This window comes from Artemia franciscana, chromosome 6, assembly GCF_032884065.1.
Source record: "Artemia franciscana chromosome 6, ASM3288406v1, whole genome shotgun sequence".
NCBI classification, from domain to species: Eukaryota; Metazoa; Arthropoda; class Branchiopoda; order Anostraca; family Artemiidae; genus Artemia; species Artemia franciscana.
Window position 1 is genome coordinate 35125073 of NC_088868.1, and position 24652 is coordinate 35149724.

Consider the following 24652-nt stretch of genomic DNA (forward strand, 5'->3'; position numbering starts at 1 on the left):
GGATTTCATTTTTAGGAATACAATGGCGTAGCCTAGTCAAAGTCTTGGGGGGGGGGGGCAAAGTTGGAGCCAATTTTTCCAAAGAAGTGAAAAATGACAGTGAAAATTAAAAACTGAACCATGTAGTACCATAGAGGTAAAGATATACCTGTTTCTGTGGACGCTTAAATTATGCAAGCTTATCTTAGTTTTGACCAGATTTTCAAAACAAAACTAGATTTAGAGGGGGGGTATACTGGGTTTTAGGGGCAAACCGAGATAGGGGCTAATCTGGGTTTTAGCTGGGAGGGGCCCGAAAAAATGTATTTTTCCAAATCTAGGGGGGGCATAACAAACTAGGAAGGGAATGCTTCCACCTTCTAAGTGACACCCCTGAAGAAACATGAATTCACCTTAGCCTTTAATGCGTTCCATTTCTCATTCATATTCTCTATATCACCTTCCAACTTAGTAGTGGTTACGCCTGGTGCTGCAGATTGAACTAATCCCTGGCCAGTTTTGTTGGCTTCCAAGACGGTTTCTTCCAATGAGTTTCTCTGCTTCTCACAGAATTCCTAAAATATTATTTAAAATTATAAAGAAAAATTATTCTATAAAATCGTGTAACTAAAGATATTTCTACCAGTTCAAGATTTACATTCCCTGTATAAGTTTTGGATATGTTGTTTTCTTTGCGCTCAAGCGGCTTTAATGTTTCATATTAAGGAGTTTGCCATCATTAAGAGATACAGGTTTAAATCAATATTTTGGCAAGAGCCTCTGTGCTAAAAAAAAAAAAAAAACTAAACGAGACAGGGATCGTATTTACTTTGTATTACCCCTCCCCCTTATTATTATAACAACAAAATTAAAAGGTTTCATGGAAATAGGTGAATTTTACTATTTTTGAGAAAGTTAGGCAAGTTGAGCAACCCCAGGAAAAAGTCTAAAGGAGGCTTTAGATGGTCAATCATATGACTCAATCATTTTGACCAAACGCAGTGTGTTAGATTAACTTCGATCGAGATTGAAGTGTTTGACTAAAGAGTCGATTGAAGGTTGATTGAATCACACGTCAATCGATTAACGGGAACTTTTGATCAAAATGATTGACCATCTAGGGCCTCTTTAAGTAATGTTATAGCTTCCAGCTTGATGAATAGATGTTACCCATGAAACTAACCTGAAACTAATATTACTCAAAATCTCCGGTATAGTCGCTAAACCACGTGTTTCACAGGAACATAAAAATCAAAATATTTCCAAGACCTCTAATTTTAAAGTCATCAAATTTTAAGACTTTTTTTATTGTAATTTTTGTATTTTATTTTGAACTTTACTTTTTTTTAAATAGTAAACTAAGCTTTATGATCAATATAAATTTTATCGTATTTTTAACGCGGCTGTTTTGATTTCACCTGAGATATCGATTTTGTTCGGTCAAATCGATTGCTCCCCTTCTCCAATCTCGCTCGAAATATTTTGGCGAGACAATTGTAATGTAAACTTGTACGAAAAAAAGATGAAATTCATACCAAATCAGTTATATTTTCAAAATATGAATAATTGGCTATCAGTAGATCAGCCACAAGTTATAGTTTTCTTTTTCGTTAATAAAAACCATGGAAAGAATTCATTTAAGATTCAAGATTGAAAAATTTCTTTTTTTCAACTTTTCTCAATCTATTATCAATGTAACAATGTATATGCGTTATTATTTCACGTATACCGTACATTACACCACATATAACATACACATACATATGCAAAACGTATTTTATATTCTTCTACGGGCGTTTCCAATAGATTATCTTAAATTGGGCGAAATCTTAGAGGAACTGTCTTTTTTTCATGATTAATTAACTAGCTGAAAATTTCTCACGTTTTTTTTTTATTTATTCATTGCGAAACAGCGAAGGAATGAAGAAGAACAATAAAAGAATAACGGAAAAGCATATAATAGAAAAATGAGTTCATCTCGATATATTCCCAAGATATAAATAGTATCTAGCCAAACTTGTCTAATATTTTGGCCGAATGATTTCTCATTCAGTTCCCACTTTTATTAACAGGTATTCCCCTAGACTCTTCAGGGAGCATTTCAAAAAATTTATACGGGTTACGATCTCAGACTTCAAAGTAACCAACAGTCCCTCTAAATCGGATACTATCTCTTACAAGTGATGATTTTATCCCACCCCCTGTTCAAGAGTCTTGGAGTCCAAGAGACGACAAAGAAATCCACAATTTCAAGTCAATGCCCAAATTCCCACTTAGTTATCTTTTCCGCTTTTCCATCTACAATTTTCCACTTTTTTTTATCTTTTCCACTTTCCCACTTCCCACTTACAATTTTCCACTTTTTTTATCTTTTCATTGCGATACACCAAAAAACTAAAAAGGAGGAAAAAAAACAATGGAAAATTATTAAATAAAATATCAGTTCATACCTTGAACTCAGCTTGTTGCTGCCTGATCACATTCACGTCCGCCGAAACAGCTTTAAACTTCACCTCTTCATTGGAAGCATCTTCAATATTGATCAAAACCTGATCCAACAGTCCATAGAAACTTTCCAATTTCCCAAGAACTCTTTCCAATTCATCATTACGAGCTTTCGATCTCTCTTCCAGCTTGAGTATTTGCTTTTCCATATTCGCAATCTGATCTGTACTTGATTGAATATCTCTCCCCTGTTTGGTGAGTTTTTCACTTGCGCGGCGAGTCTCCCCAAGATGGTCATGGTACTGCTGCAGCCGAGCGAAAAAATCCGCCACCTGATCCAGCTGTGTTTGAACAACTGGCAACAACCGAGCCGGCGCTTCCATACTGTCAAATTCTTGCTCCAATGAAGATAGATCAACTGTGACAGATTTGAGCAACTCCTATAAAACAATTAATAAGTATCACATTTTTTCATAAACAAAAGGCTCCTCACCTTGAAGACTCACAAAAAGGTTCTCAGCAACAGATACTGGCGGTATCATTTCCGAGAGCCCAGCGTCTTGTTGCCAAAGCAAAGAAAAAAGCACTGGGCCGTTTACACCATTTTGGCCAGGTTGTTAACACAGATATACAACCAGAACACAAATGAGGCTGCCTTCAGTGATAAAATTGGCTTTCGCAAACCGCAGAAAAGATTCTGAAGATCGCTGAAACTTTCTAAAGTTGCTTTCGTTTTAAATCCGTGCAGACATGATGTTCAGCTCTCTCTTTTCAGGGTTCTTTTAAACTTCCCTTAAGGGCCAGACAAAAGTACCTTTTTTTTTCAGGAACCGAATTCACCAGCTCAGTGGGCAAACGATAGTGGTACAAAAATAATGCCCTTTACGCGAGATATTCTAATCTAAACATGATGGACACCAATAGTCAAGTGTAGGTTATCATTAGTTGCATGATTGATCTCAACTTATTTAGCTCTTTTATCATTATTATTAAGTTCCTTCATGATTGAAATTTTTATTCTTTTTTAATTTTTTATTCCATTTAAAAATTTTATGAAATTTTAAGTTTTTTCCATATTAAATTATTAAGTTCTTTGATTATTAAACGCTTAATTATTATTATTATTTAGTTCTCTGATTTTTCTGCTGAAGAGAAGGATTTTTGCTGCTAAAAATTGAGAACTTTTTTTTTATATAATCATGATGAAATTTGGCGCTGTTTTTGTAAATCGGCAACGAATATTAGAAAATTTTTCAAGCTCAAATCGGCACCGTTTTCCTTGCAAATCGGCACCGATTTGGTAAATCGGCACCATAAAAAGCTACATGAGATCAGCCTTTTATTTATCTTCCATCGGCCTTGCATTTTTATTTCATCTTGGATGGAACATTCACATAAATAATCGAAATCGTCACTGTCACACCTACAGGAAGTGCCTGAGATAATTGTCAAAACCATTTGTTTAGCTGTTTTAAAAGGGAGGATCAGTAGAACATCAGCAGAACAAAACGAGGTTGTTTTGATATTATTGAGAAATATTCCAGCACATAATTTACATGCGCTACGGTTAAAAAAAGGCAACAAAATACAAACATGAAAAAAGCAACTTATACAAAGGATACAGTACACTCAGCCATACATTTTTATTATTATCGTAAAAATTTCACAGGATTAATAGCTTTCGGTAGGTAACTCAAAAGTTTCATAAATGCCAAGAACTTGAATTTTTTTTGTATTTTTTTTCTTTTAAGTTTAAGCTAATAGCTTTCGGTAAATAACTTAAATTTTCATAAAATGTTATATACTTGTATTTATCCATTTTTGTGCATTTTACTTTTCTTGAAATTACAATATTTTCATTAGACTAATAGCTATAAAATGTTTTCAATTTTCATTTTTTTCTCACAAAATCTTTATTTTTAGTCATGTTAATGTACTTTTGTAGTTTCAGTGTTCATAACTGTTGTGTAAGACATTCTAATATTATTCGTTTGTATTATCGAAAGCATTCCCTTTTATCTTTCCATCCGTAATGAAATACAGTACTATTAAAACCTCACCACTGCATATCACTCTCAAGGATGAGTTGGTGTGGCATTCTTTCAAGATATTTTAGTAAGGGATGAGACTCTTCCCCCCAGGGATGGTTTGAGGGTTGGCTCTGAGAAACAACAAACAGTCGAAAAAATAAAACATATGTAGATGATGATTTTTTACTTTAGAATAAATATTTATACCCAAGGTTACGAGGGATATATCATCTCTTTACCAATTTTCAGGTTACAGTCTAGTTCATTCCTTCTTATGAAACATACAATTCAACAGCAAAATATTTACTTAGATTCGTAAATAAGAAAAAGAAGAAGAAAACCCAGCAAACTTAACATTTGATAGAGGACTATGCCCAGGCAATAGGAGGGGGAGGGACAGGAATTTAATTAAAAGTGAAGCGAATACAAAGATAGTAAACTTAGTACAATATTCCCTTATCAACTAGCTGCGAAAACAGTTCAATTTATCAACCTTTGTGGGAGGGATCAATTTATCAACCCCTTGGTGGGAGGGCGGTAGGCAACCTTTTCGTGCGTCCCTGGAGTAATAGGCACAAATAAAGACCTACTACTGCTAATGTTAGTTAATGTGTAGCCACTGGCCGTTTTGGCCAGCGCCTGACCGTGAGGTGGAGTATTCTTTGCGATACCCTGCCGAGATTGGGCCGATTGAGGTCAGTAATGGCTGCCCAAGCGGTCAATCTTCCCCGACATCTGAAGGGCTGACTGTGGCATAAGAAAATATCCCTTGAAGAACAATCTAAAGTGGGGAAAAGAGGTTCTTTTATTAGAACCGGGTCTGACGATCAAGCACCGCTGCCACTGATCGCTGGCAAGGGGGGGGGGCTCTCCCCTTCAATCTTTCCTACCCAAGCCGGTCTGAAGCTGGTGAGTGGGGTTCTCAAGTTCAAGGAAACAATGGTGGATACCTTGGCACTACCAAGGAAGGCTTCTATGCCAAGGAAAAACAGATAGGCAAGTCCTATTTCAAATTACCATGCTCGAAAGGGCCCAAATAGTGTTTGGAAGTGGATGCAATCTATCTTTGCAGCCAGAGCTTCAACAGTTGTTTAAGCTCATCCAATGATAACAACAGTTATAGTAATAATTCCCTCTTCTGAACTAAAACAGTATGATGACAAAATTCTTCCTTCACGAAGTTTAAAAATTTATATTATTGGATTTTCCAAGTCTATTTCAGTTCAACTGCGTCCAAGCACAGTTCCACAAGGATACGTTATATATTTGCATATATATTTGGGGTATATAGAAAAACATCTTTTTTGGTATTTTCATTGAAAAAAATCCCTTCCATCAAATTTGAAAAACATACCCCCCCCCAACAATTTAGTGAATTAACACCCCTGAGTGTCAGTAGAGCACTTATTACGACAAGAATAAAAACCTTCTTCTTCTATTAAGACTGAGTATAGTCTCAGCCTGATAACCTCAAATGACACCTCTACTTAGGAAGAATATACTTTCAATTATTTTACTAAAATAGAAACTGACCGAAAATTGAGCTGCAGCTTCAAATGCCACTTCCAAAGCAGCACATCTTTCTTCAAGCTGCTGGCGCAGGTCTCCATATCGTCCCCTAATAGCTTCAGCTTGGTCTGCAACATGACGGGCGTTTGATCCATGTTTATGTGCACCATCTACTAGAGCTTGTGCTGTTCCATCTAGTGCGACAAGCTTCTGATCGAGAGCTTTGGTTTCCTCTAGAATTGCTTTCATGCGCTCAAGCATTTTAGGATCTCGTCCAGTATCGCCCAACGCATCGTGAGAGGCAAGACGATCTTCACATCTCTGAAGGGAGTGATCCACGTCGCGAAGTTGGTCATTAAAGTCACCTGTAAAATTAAGCGTTTAAATTGTAAATCAACAAGAAATAGGAAAACGATGAAAAAAGCAAAAAAAAAGTTTGATTGTCAAAATTTTGCGCCATTTAAATAAGTGGATTTACATCTAAATGATCATCATTAAAATTTCCTTAAGACTGATCCAGGATTTATACGGTTTTGCGCAAAGATTTACGGTCTTCTGAGATACACAAAAATTTACTTTCGCGACATTTTGTTCTGAATTAATGACGCATGTCCGTTAAGTAAAATATTTACACCAGAACAGCAGATTAATCAGCCAGCAGAGCAATAGAAAAACGTTGGCTACTTTTTCGTACGAAAAAAAAGAGAAAAACAGAGAAAACAAAAACGACAAACCAAACAAGAATAATTTTCAGTCAGTGATTAACAAAAAATAAGATTATAGAGAAGACTTCGTACTTTCGTATGACACGTTCAGCCAGTGTGGTCTTCGAACCTATCTATGCAAGCTTTTTCTCCTAGTCAGTTTACACTTCCCTTTATCTGGGAGTCACTTTCAAGAGATTTGGTTTTGAAGTTAGATATAATGAGTTTTCGTGTTCTTTCCCTTGACTTGACTCCTCTTCCACGGTAAATGGTGTAGAGGGTGCCACAAGTTTACTCCTTCAATCGTCCCAATCTGCAACTATAAGCTGAGGGGTGGGGGGAAAGGCTCGTTAACGGTAATGTATATCATTTTGAGGGAATTCTTTAAACTGTCCTTCCACCTGGTCCAAGATCTGCCCCTCGGATGCGACCAACCATGCGATATGGGGTAATTCGACCAGGAGCTGCCGGTGGAATACAGAGATGTCAGAATCATCCGAGGGCTCGCTCGACAATCTCATTTGAGAATGGTACTTGACTAGCAGGGGCAGGAGCAGTGGCTTTTGTTACTAATAAAATTGAATCTTCGCTTTTCCTCGATTTTGTTGTTTCGTCTGACAGCCTTCTTTCATACTCAGGAGGGTAGATTCAATGGCCATGTCTCGGCCAAATATAGCAGAACTGAACTTATGGATGAGTTAAAGATATGTAACGGAACACTTGAGGAGCTAGATTCAACAGCCTTCCAGACTCGCCTGCAGATCAATGTGAGCAAATCCAAGGTGATGTCAAATGGCATTATCACTTTAGTACCCATAGGTCTTAAACTCGGGAAAATACAAACTCAAGAAGTCAGCAAATTTAAGTATCTAGTGTAGGTAGTACACTAAGTCAAAACGGCAGTTGCGACAGAGAGATGATCCTTTGAATTGCATATGTGGGTTCAGCCTTCTCTCAATTAAATAGTGTTTGGAGGTCTAGCAAGTATTCTCTGAAGTTGAAGTTGCGCTTATTCAACAGCAATATGTTCTCTGTCTTGACACTAGTACGCGACAGTTGAAGTCTTTCTAGATCTGTGCATAAAATATTACTAGGATTTTGGAACAATTGCCTGGGAAGAATACTTGCGACTAGCTGTGTTGATAGAGTAACTAGTTCCAAGATTATGTTTCTCACCAAGCAACCTTAAATAGCCGACAGAGTGCGACTTAGAAGGTGCCGATACCGGGATCCGACTTGAATGAACCCGGTGCCGGGTTGAATGAACCCGGTGCCGGTCCCGGTGCCGGGTTGAATGAACCCGGTGCCGGTCCCGGTGCCGACTTAAATGAAGCAAGGACGACATCCCATTGAAGTTTGGTGCTGGACTCCTCCGGGATTCTAACTGAGTGGTAAGACAAGAGATCACTATTAATCGTTTTCTTTAAGATGAGATAAGAATCATAAGATCATCACTTAATAAACTGTGGTCTCTTGCTCAGGATCTTCCGAAGTGGAGGTGAATCACTCCTACCCTATATGCCATTAGGAGTAGGGAGAGCTTAAATATAAGTGAGAACCCTCTAAAGTGCCACCTACTTGTAAATCTATAAGTGGCACTAATACTGTAAAATAAAGTGGCACTTGTTTTGTAAATTTGTGTTTAAAGAAAAGCAATGCGAAGGACTATAGCAAACATACTGAACAACCGTAGCTCATAAATGGACTAACAAAAATTCAAAGCAAGAATAAAAAAAGAAAAATATTAAATAAGAGTTAACGATGTTGTAACCAAAATTTTACTTATTATGTCTCAGATTTGTTATCCTCGTCACTTTCTGCAGTTCAGGTTAGCATCTTCTGGTAGATATCTTCACGACAAGAAAATAACCCCCTATTGGACATTCTACGATATAGGCTTAGGTCACATGTTCACCTGTGAGTCCAAGTAAATCCAGTCACCCATTTTGCATACAAGTCCAGTGGACATTGTCAACCCAAAATCAATCCGATCTTTCATCCCTTAGTTCTATGACTATCTACCTTATGACTATCGTCTGCACTAGGAATGATGTATGGACGAATGGATGATAGACTTATCTATAAACAAGTGAAATGACATCATTTTTAGACAATCTTAAAAGGGCCTTCTATTTGCCGCTCACTCACTCAGACTATCTGTCTTGGCTTTTTCTACAATTAGCCATGGATTGATGCCCCTAACTACTTGATTTTAATTCAAAATCAACAGACTAGTTAAGTTTGAGTTCGAGTTCGTTGAATCAACCGAGTCTGTTGATGTCATTTCACTTGTTGATAGATAAGTCTATCAACCATTCGTCGATACATCATCCCTAGGGCAAAACTAAGGTAAACAGTCATAGAACTAAGGGATTACTTATGTATCAACAAGTGAAATAACATCATTTTTATACAATCCTAAAGAGCTAATTGTAGAAAAAGCCAAGACAGATAGTCCCAGTGAGTGAGAGATTGTGAATGTCCTGACGACAACAACGACAACAAACGTTTGTTGACGTTTCGTTGTCGTCAACGTTTGCTGACAACAACAAACCCCTCCCCCTAGAGGTTAGATTGGGTCAAAACCAAAGAGGCGCAATTTAAAAATCGTCTCTCGTTTATTTACCGAGTTCTGTGGAAATCTGATCACTCATTAAGTCAGCTAGAGAGGATAATTACATATGTGTTTCGGTAATAACAGCAAAAAGAATTGGTCCAGTAATCGGTCACAGTAAAGAAATTTGATCTATATATCTTCTAAATTGAAAAAAAGACTAATCTTTTTTGTGATCAACCACAAAATAATAAGACAATGACACCCTGTCTGATGACACAAACAATGCGACACTTTGATAAATTATTTTCTGATGACATTTCGTCCGATGACAAAATATTTTTGAAAATAGAACAAAAATTCCTTGGAAGTGTAGGAGGAACAAATTTAACATCGACAGACAGAATCTTTATATATTAAAAGTAATGACCTTTCTTAAGAGCAGCGAAGCAAAACAAAACAATATCACAAATTAAACAAAAATGAAAAGATAAAACAAAAAAGTAACGAAGTAACATAAGGTAAATTAAAATTTTTGTTTTAATTGACGTAGTGAATTAAGAAGTTGCGAGCACAGACGCACTCAGAAATTTGTTTTAGAAAGTGGGTAAGTAAAAAGACTGTTTTTGTTAAAAGTTTACATAATTTTGTAAAAAGAAGTTATTTCTTCTTTATTAATTCTAATTACATATGTGTTTCGGTAATAAAATGTGTTTCGGTAATAACACACCGATTCGGTAATAACAGCAACCGGGCAATCACTTGTACAGCATACATCATTTATACTTGAGCTCGTTTTACCATAGCCAACGACAGCCTAAACTACAGCCATAGACTATGGCTGTAGAAAAAACACATAGCCTATGAAATTACTGGATTAACAGATTACTTGGATTAACAGATTACTGGATTAACCATTACTGGATTACTGGATTAACAAAAAAATTCAGCACAGTAGTCAAGAGAAGTTAGATCGAGTCAACGTTATTCGAAATTCTACTGTTTATACATCAGTTTTATTATCATTATTACTTTTTGCAATAATCGCCAGCTTAGGTGGACAATTACATACGTATTAGGTTCAGTAAAAATGGCGAGCAGGGAATTACTTACACATTGCGTGGATTGTATGCTTTAGCCCGTTTTACCATCATCACTCTTTAGCAAGAACTACTAGACGGTGTGAATAATTACGTGCGTAGTTAAGCATACGTACTTAATAAACCCGATAATTACCTAAGTATTATGTATTCTTCGTATTTTTCCACTTTTCTTCTTAGTTATAGATTAACAGCCATTTGTTAGGTCGAAGAGAATATAATTAGTGAATTCTCATAAAAGATAAGAGGTCGTCAAGACCATTTCTATGCAGTAGCTTCTTTATTTACTAAATTATTTTAATTTTTATTTTGATCATTTTATGTATAACAGATTTTGTTTTAATAAGTTATTAAGGTTTGCTTTTTTTTGCTGGTGTCTCTTTGTTCTTTTTCTTCTTTTTTATACTTGCTAGAAGATGCAAATTTAGTTCAGCTAGAGTAGAGACCACAGATAAATATCATTTAATTTTACGGATAAATATTATCAAGCTTTAACTTTTCTGAAAACTATAACACATCTCGTTTGAATTTGAAGAAATGATTTAGCAGATTCACGGTGGTTAGAATTGCGGCCACAGTCAGGACTCTTTTGTCTTAAGAGTGGCCGTTAATGGTAAATTCTTTGTTTAATTTACATATTTTGGATGAAAATAAAAAATGTCTATGTTTTTTTCAGCATTGCTAGACACAAATTAATGATGTATAAACCCAGGGACGTATACAGGAAAGGAGGGGGGATCAGGACAGAGGATACCCTCCAACCCGATTCTAAATGTTCTTAAGTTTTCATGCACTTCTTATTAATGTAAAGGTAAAAAATACGGCATTGGAATTTACAGTCCCTACCAGCGATGCTGAACTCCATTTCTTAGCCATTCCGCCCGGAAGTGCAAAGGGGGGTTGGGGGGCCCATCATCCTGTCCTTCGAACACCCTTCCTGTTTACCTTTCCCAGATTTCCCCAGGTACTTATTTAGAACTGGGTTGACTCTGGCTGAGCTTACAGAGTCACGCCACTGTCCCCGTTCCAAACTAAAATAACCAGCGACAACAAAACTCGAACCCGTGTCGTCACGGACAATGGAACTTTTCAAACTATCAAATGAAATTGGTTTTCCGTGCATTTATCTCCATACATCTTTTCTTAACGTATGCTAAAAATGCTCAAAAATGAACATTAAATTATTCTGCTTTTGCAATTACAAAGATAAACATCCATATTTCTTTATGGACGATAGACGGAACACGGTCTATTGTAGTACATGAATAATATAATAATCTAAAATGTGTAATTACATATTTAAGCTTCAATGTTTAATGTTTAAGCTTCATATTTACTTCAATGGACTAAAGCAGTATAGGGTCTTTATTATTTACCTAATGGTGCTTGCAGAATCATTGGTGAAAATCCTTGGCAAAATCCATGGCATATTTGCAAAACAAGCGCAAAATCCTTGACTATTCTATATTATCAATAAAACATATCGTATGTTGCTTTCATAACAAAGTTCCCTAACATTTAGAGTGTAATAGTAGAAGGTAACTTACCAAGTCTTGATAGAAGATCGTCAAGGATCTGAGACCGCTCCTGTACAGCTGCATTAAGCCCCTCCCATTTTTGTTTAACCACTCCCAGATCCTCTTTGACACCTTCTTTGTGGATATCGCATATTGCTAGGAAGGATTCGCCTAAACTTTTAGTTCCATCATAACCAGCGCTGTGTCTTGAAATATCATTTCTGGATGAAACCAACTCGCGAATTTGCTTTTCTAGCTCCTGTTTCTTCAAGATGGCAGGCTCTAACTGCATTATTTTAACCTCTACTTCTTCTAGCCAAGGGAAAAAGCTCTCTAGGGTCGTATAATATTTCTTGCACATTTCATAAGCTTTTTCTAATCGCATCTTCTTTTCAATTGTGGTGCTCTTGACTTTCTCCCACTCTGCTCTGATCTTCTCGAGCAGCTTCAATTGCTGCTTGGCGTCACTTCTTTTCGAGTTCTGCAGTAAATCCTGACCTTTGTCAAGCATCATCACAACCTCATGCTCCTTGTTCATAACCTCCTTATAAATCGGTTCAAAGTCAGTCACCTGCTGCTTCAACGTGTCTCGGTCTGCTGATACTTCTAACTTCTCTTTGATAACTGAATCATAATCATGTATCCAGTCTTGGATGTTTTGACAGGCATCAACAAACTCGCGAGTATCCTTAATCTGTGATTCAATTTCCGCTTTTTTGTTGTCAAGTTTCTTCTGAACTCTGTTGTATGACTTGTCAACCTGTTGAATTTTGGCTGTAACATCTGCAACGCTGCCAGTATCGCTTATTATATGACAAAGCTCATTACCTAAAAAAAATAAAAGGATACAAACTAATATAAATATGTAAAAATATAGTAATATTACAAATAAAGAAGTTATATTAATGTAACAGAGGCACCAAAATATAAACATTCATTTCGCCCTAGACCCATTTTAGGTCTGTTCAGAGTTGGATTCCACAATTTTCTAAAGATTTTATTTCGGCTGCGTCACAATTATGAAATACCGGAGCAGTGCCATATTTTCGTCAGTGTTGCCACCTTGAACCGTAAAAATAAAAAAGGGTTAGCCAAATTTGACAGCACTTTTCTTCTGTCTAACTGAAACATTAGCATTCTGTCGGTTCCCAAAGACAACTATAAAACAGTTCGTGGTAACGAAGTGTAAGTAAGGAAACATCCGGCTCAATAGTAACAGAAACTTTAATAATGGAATTTTGATACCAGTAGATACATCAAAAGAATCAGATTTTTATGATGATTTCAAATATACAAGTTTCCTCAAGTTTAGTCAAAAGTTACGAGCCTGATAAAATTTGCCTGATTTTATGAAAAAAGGGAAACACCCCCTTAAAGTCATACAATCTTAATGAATATCACACCCTCAGATTCAGCGTATTAGAGAGCCCTCCTATAGAGGTTTCAAGCTCCTATCTGCAAAAATGTGGATTTTTTTATATTTGTTTGCCAGAAGAAATATCATGGATCCGTGGTTTATCTTTTTTTCCAGGGGTCATCGTATTGATCCAGTGGTCCTAGAATATCGCAAGAAGGCTCGTTCGAACGGAAATTAAAAGTTCTAGTGCCCTTTTTAAGTGACCGAAAAAATTCAGGGCAACTAGGCTTCCTCCCACGCTCATTTTTTTTCCAAAGTCACCGGATCAAAATTTTGAGATGGCCATTTTGTTTGCATAGTTGAAAAATCATTATCCCCCAAGTCCCCGGAGGAAGGTCTACAAGTTAAGAACTTTGGCGATTGTTCCCATATAGTATTGGTCATTGGGAAGTATACTGTCATTTTCAAGGGAGATTTTTTTGGTGGGGGGGGGGGTACGTGGGAGGATATTTCCATGGAGGAATTTTCCATGGGGGAAGAGAATCTTTACATGAAGTGAGCGCCGGATTTCCCAGCATTATTTAAAAAACGATCAGAATTAAATAAATAAAAAATAAGTTTTCTTCAACTGAAAGTAAGGAGAAACATTAAAACTTAAAAGGAACAGACATTATTACGTATATGAGGGGGTTCGCCTCCTAGTCAATACCTCATTCTTTACGCTTAAGTTTTTTCAGTACTTTCAAAAGAGCTATTTATTCTAATTGTGATTAAGGGGTTATTCTTAAAGAATTGGAACAAAATTTGAACTTTAGCGTAAAGAGCGAGGTATTGACGAGGGGGTAAACCTCCTCATATACGCAATAATTTCTGTTTATTTTAATGTTGGTCCTTACTTTCAGTTGAAAAAAACATGTTTTTTTTATTTAATACCTTCAAGGGGCAGCTATAACTTCGTTTGGTGCCACATTTTTTTGCTTACTTTTTGCCCGTTATTTTATCATTTGCCGGCCTGCTACCATCAAAAACTGCTGAACAGCCAATGGAGTTGTTTTCTATTAGAAACTGACTTCATGATTTTTTCTTAAATTTTTAAGGTGTATATGTTATCGCAAATGTCCAAAAATGGTGAATGTCGGCTTTCACAGGTGACTGTCAACTAACACCAAATACGTTAGTGAAAACAAATATTTCATCACATTCTTCACATTCATCACAAATACAATCAAATATTTCATCACATTCTTGTGCATTCGGACCCTCATCGATGAATGTCGACAATCACAGATATGATCTGGTGAATGTCGTAAAGAGAGGGAAAACCCTCAATTCTTAAATCCCAATCCTTGTCTCTAATTGAGAGATAAGATTTTAGATAATCTAGAATTGTATAGAATTGAGAGATACAACACACCTTAGGATTACAGGCGATTAAAATGTTTTGGCTTTATAAAAATTATGTTGAAGAAAAGTTGACCATTAAAACTAGGAGAAACAAATATACAGTATTATGTTACAAACGAGGAATTATTCAGTATACTTTAAGAAGCTCAAATCAGAATAGGCCACGGAGGAAGAAGACGTACGCCTAAAAAGTTGCAAAATATATGCAAAAATATTACATATGAAGTTGTAATGCTGTATTTAAATTTATGCAAATATTGGTAAATGAAACGAAGTGCACCTAAAAAAAGCATTGTTGTGAAACCAATGATCATTTCTGATTTAAACTCAAGATGCCAAATTGAACTTATAGATTTGCAGTTAAACGAGAATGGCAAGTCCATAAAGATGTATCATTTAACTAAGTTTGTCCAGCTACGACATTTGCAAACAAAGAGGGCGGAAGCAGTAGCACACCATGTTCTTTCAATATTTTCAACATTTGGTCCTCCAGCAATATTGCAATCAGATAAGGGTAGAGAATTCAGTAATCAAGACATATCCAAAATTTGCGCTAAGTGAAATTTTTTATTACTATTATTTCCTTTTCTCGATAAAAAAGTACTGAGTGTTTGACGTTCTTAATCATTCCTCTCAGAAAGATCGGCGAGAAGCGTATAGCGACTTAATTAAGGAAAAGAAAATACAAATTTCAGAAATGCTCAACATTCGCAATTAGTCGATATTCAATATCGACTATGAACGAACGTCGATAACGAACGTCGATATTCACTGGAGGAAGTCAGGAATTTAACAATTTAACACATATTTCAGAAATACACCAAGTGACTATATTTTTGTTGAAATTCACCAGTGAATTTCGACATTCACGGTAACATATATAGTGCAAGATACCACTTAACCAATAAAAAAAATTCGGATTTCATTTTCACTAGTACTTTAAATTTATATTTAGTATTCTTATAATATTTTCGATGGTAATGTTATATTATCCATAAGACAGAGTTAGATATAAATAAAACAAACAAATTTTTCAAAATTTAACATGAAAATACATTAATTTTCAAAATCATATTGGGGCAGGGGTCTTCAGGATAGAAGACCCCCCTGGGTCGGGTCCGTATTTGTCGTATTTTTCGGAATTGCTTGAGAATACGGGTTCAGGATAGGGATTACTGAGGGTCGTCTTCAGTGATTACTATCCTGAAGTCTAAGACGTAAACCTGTTACGCAGCCTCTAGTGAGCTTTGGGGAAGAAATCTCGAGCCCAAAACAAAGCTGGGTATTGACGAGGGGGGATAAGACACCTTCGATGTCTTCACAGTCATATCTCCATAGTAGGCTTTCAAATATGTCTTTGCCGAAAGCTCATGCGTTCAGAATAGTTCGATAGTATTTATACTCTTTTATCATACTTTGTTGTATCACTGGTCCCCCACCTCTTGTCTTAAAATTTCTAATTTTTGCCTACGGAAAAATTAAAGTACATTGACCCAGAAGTCACCCCTAATACAAAATCTCACGGAAAAATTACCTCACCAGTTAAATGGAACATTGAGTTGGTAGACCCCCCCCCCCCGAGAGAAAAATTTAGCTCCTCCCCTATTTGGCCACCTTTCCTGAAGAAAAAATGCCCTCATCAAATTGGAAAACGAGTATTTTGTTGCAAATTTTATAACTTAGTGATAGAGTCTGCTACAAAGAGTAGTCAACCTTAATTTTGTGTTTTGTTTTTTTTTGTTTTTTTTTGCAAATGAAATAATTAAGTATGAGAGTATTTTTATAGCTTTGAAGCTTTAACTTAATAACGGTTGTTAATTGATAATACAAATTAAAAGTATTTTCTCAAACAAGCCTAAACGTAATACCACCAAAAAACAAAATTAAATTAGGGGAACAAGCCCCCAAAAATACGACAAGAGACAGTACTATTCTATTCTCTACTCAAGATCTGAAAATTTGCCACATACTGGACACAAATATGGATCATTCTGGGCTCTAACCGCCTTTCGAGATCTTTACTCAAGCGACGAAATTCTCTGATATTCAGCAGTATATATATTCCAAAAAATCTGCTGTGTCTTTTTGTTTTATTCACTGGATAAAAACCACCCGCGTTTGTGTATTTTCTTCTTTTTTTCCAAATCTTTTCTTACGTCATGCATAACCAGTGTGGGCTCAGAACGTGTCCCCATTTTTGAGATAAAACCATCGATATTATTGATTATTGATATTGATGATGATGGTATTGATGATGAAATTAACTCTTGATAACCATTTTTAATACAAGCCTTGAAAATAAACTGAAAAAAAAAACACTTACCAACAGCGTCTACTTCAGCTAATAGAGGCCGAAGAGCTTCCAATCGATCTTCCAAAGCATCGACATGTTTGAGTGCTTCCTCAACATCACCCTTCACAATGGATAGGTCATCGCATTCATCACCAATTTTCTGAACAGCTTCAAGCAGTTGGTTCAAATTAGCTGAAAACTGCTTACTCATACCACTAGCAGCATCGAGTTGCTTACGCCGATCCTCCAGTCGACCAATGAGATCTGTCCACTTCAAATTGATACCATTAACTCGATCTTGAATTTTTCTAGCTTCAGAACTGTTTGGATTGGTAGACTCCATAAGTGTATCAACTAGGTTATCAAGGTTTTGTATATTTCTCTCCTGTTCTTTAAATTCATCATAGAGAACTTGGACTTGTTGAAGCTGATTATGGACAAGACGGGGGTCTGACGCAACCGGTCCGAGAACACCCATCATCTTGTCTTTGGCTAAAAGCCAACTGTTGAGGTGATCACACAGTTCTTGGAACTCTTTTGATTTTTCAAGGAGGCCAGCGTGAATCTTCATCTTATCCATCAGATCCTTCCATCGGCTACTAATGCCATCTATATTCTCTTTCAAGTCAGGCACACCAGAAGTGTCGGGCTTTCTTCGAACTAGTTCAGCAATTTGATTCTTTAGCGAGTCCAGCTGAGGTTGTTTGTCATACATGTCTTCCAACAAATTCTAAAAAAAATAATAACTCTGGATTTGAATTTATTTGCTTTATTTACTATTATTTACTTACCTAAAAAAATAAATAACAAAAATTTGCTTTATTTCATGTACATTGGAAAGATGGAGCGACAGACGTAAATCAATATTATTATATGTTAATTTGAAGAAAAAGAAAGACTCCTTAACAATGCAGTTTCTTGCAATCAAGAACGTGAAAAGAGAGGCAAATAGAATAATATTGTTAATATTGTTATTGAAAGTTATTTATTTTTTGAATGCATTATTATTTTTAGTAAACATAAATTAGTAGAATAACGTTTCTTATAGCCCAGGGAGGAGTTTAGCCAAAGCATGGCAATCTTTTTCCTCTGTAATATCCGATTGCAACACCCCCTAATCTTTTGATATATTTTATGCAATCAGAAGAAAGAAAACTTCAATCGAATTTGAATGCAAATTGCCATTTCTAAAATAGCGTTACATATGGAATATTTATCACTTAACGGTTTTTTTAAAGTCCACCTTTTAAATTTGTGCTAATATGAGCCGAGGTTCAAGCTTTACTAGGTTTCAGCTGCTACTGCACAAAGAAAGAAAGTGGAGTAGTAAGAAAACACTTAAGGCAATTACTGTGCAGTCATTCAAATGAAAGAAGAAAGAAAAAACTTAAGGTAACCATTGTACAGTCATTCAAATGACTATGTAGTTATTCAAATAACTGTGCAGTCATTCAGATCAAAGATGAAAGAAAAACTTTAAGTAATCATTGTATAGTCATTCAAATGATTGTGCAGTGATTCAAATCGAAGAATAAAGAAAAAACTTAAGGCGATTACTGTGCAGTTATTTAAATTACTGTGCAATCATTCAAATCAAAGAAGAAAGAAAAAAAATGCAATTACTGGGCAGTCATTCAAATTAAAGGAAAAAGAAAAACCGAAGGCTATTACTGTGCAGTCATTCCAATGAAAGAAGAAAGATAAACTTAAGGCAATCATTGTACAGAAATTCAAATCAAAGATGAAAGAAAAACCTTAGGTAATGATTGTACAGTCATTTAAATGACTGTGCAGTGGTCCCAATCAAAGAAAAAAGAAAAAACTTAGGCGATTACTGTGCAGTCATTCGGATCAGAGAATAAAAAATAAACTTAGGACAATTACTGTGCAATCATTCAAATCAAAGAAGAAAGAAAAAATTAAAGCAATTACTATGCAGTCATTCAAATAAAAGAAAAAAAGAAAAACCAAAGGCAATTAATGTGAAGTCATTCAAATGACCGTGCAACACGTTCAAATCAAAGAAGAAAGAAAAAATTAAGGTAATTACTGTGCAGTCATTTAAATGACTGTGCATGAAGTCCAAATTGAAGAAAAAAAAATTAAGGCAATTACTGTGCAGTCATTCAAATCAAAGCAAAAAGAAAAACCAAAGGCAATTAATGTGAAGTCATCCGAATGACCGTGCAACACGTTCAAATCAAAGAAGAAAGAAAAAAATTCAGGCAATTACTGTGCAGTCATTCAAATCAAAGGAAAAAGAAAAACCAAAGGCAATTAATGTGAAGTCATCCAAATGACCGTGCAACACGTTCAAATCAAAGAAGAAAGAAAAAATTAAGGTAATTACTGTGCAGTCATTTAAATGACTGTGCATGAAGTCCAAATTGAAGAAAAAAAATTAAGGCAATTACTGTGCCGTCATTCAAATCAAAAAAGAAAGGAGAAAGAAAAAACTTCAGGCAAAAACTAAGAAAAACTGTACAGTCATTCAATTTCCCTTTTTCGGATGAAGCTTCTATTTTGCTGTTCTAACGATTTTTACACTATTATAAGCAGGTATGCAAAAACCTTTTTCCTGGGGGGGGGGATAGGAGGTAATGATATAAACAAGATTTTTGGACTAGTTGAATGAAAAATTACTAGACACTTGGAAAAAATCAGGATTCCGTAGAGGGGCAACGATTGCTCCCTTGCGTACATCCCTGTGCTATTGCTTCATGTAATTATCTGTTTCCTTTTTCGGTTTAAGACAGACCGAGAAAAGTGGAGTTAAATTTTTTTTTGTGAAAAAATCTTGAATTTTTCTTATTCGCTATTATAGCCACTTTGAACAAAATCGAAAAGTTGTGGGCATCAAATCTTGGCTAATTGTAGAAAAAGCCAAGATAGATAGTCGAATTGAGCGAGAGGTAATTCTGGCATTGTGTCTCCCCCCTCCCTTATTAGGATTTTAAATGTCTAAGATGGCCGTAAGGGGGAATTTATTTCCCGTTTCTAAAATAATAAAAATTTCCATGAATAGTTTTAAAGCTAGTACATTTTGAATGATTGGAATCAGCATTAATAATGCATTTGGTTGTTGAATATATTGTAGTCAAAGTTTTATCTTTTTCAGCGTAAATTGGAAAGAGTTGACTGACCGAACTTGTGACCGAACTGATCGGATGTACTGTCACATCGATTTGAATAACCTCGTTTAGAATGATACTCTAGCACAGCCTTTTAGTGAAAGATGAGTCTAGACACGCAGTTTTTTCGGAGTAAATAAACTTTTCAAAAGCAAATTTCGGTTTAAGACAGACCGAGAATAATGGAATTTTTCTTATTCGCTATTATAGCCACTTCAGCCTAAAAACTACTCTCATGAAACGAAGTATTGGATGATCTAAACAGTACCTTTATATTTTTAATAAGTTTGTCGGCTTCATCTTTACTTTGTGGCAGGTGCATATCTTTGGGCATTTGCTTTTCTAGCCTATCTAGGGTGCTGACTAGAGATTTCAAGGCTTCTGAATGTTTTTTGGCTTCATCCTTCATTAAGTCTAACTCTGTTTGGCGATCAGACAGCCTCGTGCCGACGGCAGTGTAACGATTGACAGTGTCGTTGAGTTGAGATTGAATTGGACTATCTGTAACACAAGAAAACATATTGAGTTACACCATGAGAGGACAATAAGCCGCACCCGAGTATGGTATAAAAAAGAAGAAAGCACATTTTTAAGCGTTATCGTTTACAGCATAATATTTCCAAGGATCTTAAAATAAAAGTTATTATTTTAGAAGAGCCTGTTTCTAATATATATATATATATATATATATATATATATATATATATATATATATATATATATATATATATATATATATATATATATATATATATATATATATATATATATATATATATATATATATATATATATATATATATATATATATATATATATATATATATATATATATATATATATATATATATATATATATATATATATATATATATATATATATATATATATATATATATAAAATTGTCCGTTGGACCCATCCTAGATCTATACTTGAGCGACGCGAATTACTTTAAAATCTATCTTTTGGTTTTGCCAAAATTATTAAGTTTTACACCAGTACCATATTTTCGTCAGTGTTGCCACGCTGAACGATGAAAAGAGATAAGCAAAACAAATTAGCTAATTTGACAACGCTTTCCGCCAAACACTAACAAAATGATGACTTTCAAAGATAGCTTTTAAAGGAAAGCAGTACTTTCTTAAACTGTTTGGAACCGTGTGATTTTTAGTTCATTTTTAGCTGATATTTCTCTACCCATATTTCTTTTTTTTTCAAATTTGGCGGTCTCTATTACCAAAGAGTCATAATTGCATATAAAGGTATTTTTCATTAAAAACTGAATCCCCGATTTTTTCTCATTTTTTAAGATGCACACAGTTGTGAAAGTTTCCTCTGAACCAAATTAAACAATCAGCTTCCATTTACACTGTCCTTTTACTTTAAACATTACTTTAACATTACTTTAAACATTATATTACCTGCCCAGGTGTTTGCTATAGAAGCTAAACTAATCTTACATATTGCTAATTAAAAATCAATAAGTATTAAGATAGCAAACAATATTTCCCAGAACTTTCACAGTTTAGAATGCATCTAAACATAGTTAAGAGATTAAAAAATTCAAATGTTACATTATTATAAGGATATTGAATAGCTCTTACAGGAAAAAATTAGTTCTGACAAAAGTAACATAATAAAATCAATAAAAGAGAGATTGACTTTATTTCATGTTAACCAGACAGAGACAGAGAATTCACTTATTGATTGGCCACTAAGACTTTCTGCCCCGCCTCTAGATTTTGAAAAATACCCTTTTTCGGCCATTTCATTGATTTTTTTTTGGTATGATAATTCAAAAACACAAACAAAAAAAGCGCCTTCCTCCTATATTTTGAAAATAAATTTTGCCCCTCCTCTAATTTCCATGAATTGACGCCACTGCTTCTTGCTGAACCCATTGACAAACAGAGAAAAGAAGGACACAGGAAGTAAAGTAACAAATTTTATACATAAATTTTTTGTTTATTTCTCTTTTTTTCATTGTAAAAAGTCTTCCGACTTAAAAACTTTACATTATTTTGCTAGCTTTTACACAGAGGGCCGATCAGGTTTTTAATTTTGGCCAATCAGTTATTTTTTGGGGGGGAGGGGAGTATTTTTTCTCCAGAAATAACAATAAGATTATCGGCTCTTGAAAATACACCACATTTGAAATCAAACAATGAAATTAAAACTCACTATTAACCATGAGTACTTGAAAGTATTCTGTCTCTTTCTCTTTGTGTTTACTCCTAAGCAACATTTTAATTGGTCACACTATCAATGAGCAATTTACGTTTAAAATTTGTTATAAGGTAAGTCAAAAGCCACAGATACCGTGTTAATCACACTGAAATAAAATAACCACCCTTTGGCACAAGAATATTTAATAAATAGATATTTGCGTGCTATGTCAGTCTAAACTTTTCGTTTTTATCATCGCCGTCAGAAAGAAGAAGAAAAAAAAATAAGCCGAGAATATATATGAGCATGAACTTCATCCCTTCAAAAACTCTTTTACCCTATTTGAATTTAATACAAACCTCTCAGAGGCCGACTTGAGTAAGTCCAAGAAGTAAACAACAGCTACAATAAATATAATTACTCAGTAATTAATTAAGTATTATAATTAATAAATTAGAATTTAATTATAATAAATTATAAAAAATTTAATTAGTAATGATTAATTAATTAAACGATCAGTAATTTATGTAATTAATCAGCAGGTAAGTTAGATTTAATCTGATATTTAAAAGGCTTATTTATCGTTGTAATTTTACTCACAAATCATTGAATTGAAATGACGCCCACAAATTGTTGGTGTCAATTGATGTTCTTAAGTATGTAAAATATTGTTAAGTACATTTCCGAATTGAAGTAAAAAAAAAAAAAATATATTCAGCGTTTAATAACAAAAGTTTCTATAGTTTTTGGGTATTAAAGCTTAATTTCAGAGACCATCCCTATGAATTTGAAATGATACAAACCAATTAGTTGCATAATTATTTGCGAATTAATTGGATTTCTTAGATTGACTCTTTATATACATAGATCAAATTATTAATATTCTTCAAACTGATAGCGACGATATAAAAGGGAAGAAATAAGCTGAGGATCAGAATGGCAAGAAAATCTGTTTCATCTAAATTGAGTTTTGGTTAAAATTGAAGCACCAAGGACATTCAAAAGAAAACACATTTTTATCTGACCAGTCTTAGGTATATCCGAACCTCAAAACAGCAGTTTTTAAGATTTCTTATGGTTGTTTCAAAATCATAAAAGTTATAAAGCAGAATCCACATTTCTGTCAGCGTTGCCACATTGATTAAAAGCACAAGTTAATTCCTTAAATATGAAAACGCTTTTCACCCTTCCTTCAAGGAAAAGCTACATTATTTTAAACTATTAGGTGCTCTACGGTTTTAGCTCATTTTTCACAAATGATTATTTTACTTTGGCAACCGCTACTAGAAAAACTGAATACGAACGTTTTTTTTTTTGCAAAAATTCAATTACCGATTTTTTCCTATTTTTCATATATATACAAGTTTCATATTTCTTATTTAAATTTCAACTTAACCAATTAAACATTCAGATTTGATTTGCACTGTCCTTGGTACTTCGAATATGTTAGCGATTGGATTAGTAGAAAAAATTGAAACTTTTCCCATCCTGAATATACATCCTACCTTCCTGCATAGTAGCCGTATTGTAAAGATCTGATGTTCGCCTAGCATTAGATCCGCCATTAAAAAACGACTGACCTAGTTTAGGACTCCTCAAGTCTTGTGACTGACGACGCACTAAAGGAAATAATACAAAATAAATTAAGTAGAAGTTATCACGATTGCCCATTGTCAAGTCAGTCAGAAAACAGTAAGAACCGCGATTATAAAGTTAGAAAACAGAAAGCCAAAAAACAGCAAAGTAAAAAAAAAAAAATTAAGTGAAAAGTAAAAAAAAAGGGTCGAAGTCAGTTACACTGTTCAAGATAGGGCATCAGATAATAAACTAACTTAAAAAATAAATTGAAGATCTTCTCAGTGACTATTCTTCAGTCGATCTTCCAGGAAAGAGGGACTTAAGAAAGACGAAGTAATTCCATAATGTTGGGACAACTTAACGATGCTTTTTATGCCCTTTTTATGCCCAGCATCAGATGGAGCCTCTCTCTTATCTAATTAATCTTGCAGAAACATCTGGTACGAATTGTAAGTTTTCTCCGCTTGGCTATCCTTTTTTTTTCTTTTTTTTTACCATGACCTCGAGCTGTGTGAAGTATACTGCGGCAGAAAATAGCAAATTTACCTTAATTTCTAGAAGGTTGTTTCAGTGTATCATCAATCTCATTCTACTTCACATAATCTTCGTCAGGTACATTGTCAGTGCATCTTCAAGCTGATGCTACTTCACATAATCTTCCCAAGGTGCATTGTTAGTGCATCTTGAAACTGATGCTACTTCACATAAGTATCCCAAGGCGTTTCCTCCTTCGAGCACTCAGAGCGAACTGTGTGCCTATGCGTCTGTGTTACTATCGTGACAAACAATGGCGCAAGAAGACAAACGTCATATGGTCCCTTCACACTACACAGCAGGACCTTTCGTACAAGCGTTACCTTAAGGTCTTACTTGAGCTCTACAAT

The 24652-nt window shown here is 34.9% G+C and overlaps 1 protein-coding gene across 1 annotated transcript in view; it reads right to left on the bottom strand.

Annotated features, from left to right (window-relative positions):
* Positions 1–24652, bottom strand: part of LOC136028353 (microtubule-actin cross-linking factor 1-like) — a gene marked incomplete in the record, with an annotated part of 451602 nt that overhangs the window by 105605 nt on the left and 321345 nt on the right. Inside the window, 7 exon segments of the mRNA XM_065706142.1 lie at positions 393–554; positions 2430–2864; positions 5988–6328; positions 11869–12666; positions 16923–17622; positions 20292–20524; positions 23696–23809. Coding sequence (XP_065562214.1) covers positions 393–554; positions 2430–2864; positions 5988–6328; positions 11869–12666; positions 16923–17622; positions 20292–20524; positions 23696–23809 — 2783 coding nt within the window.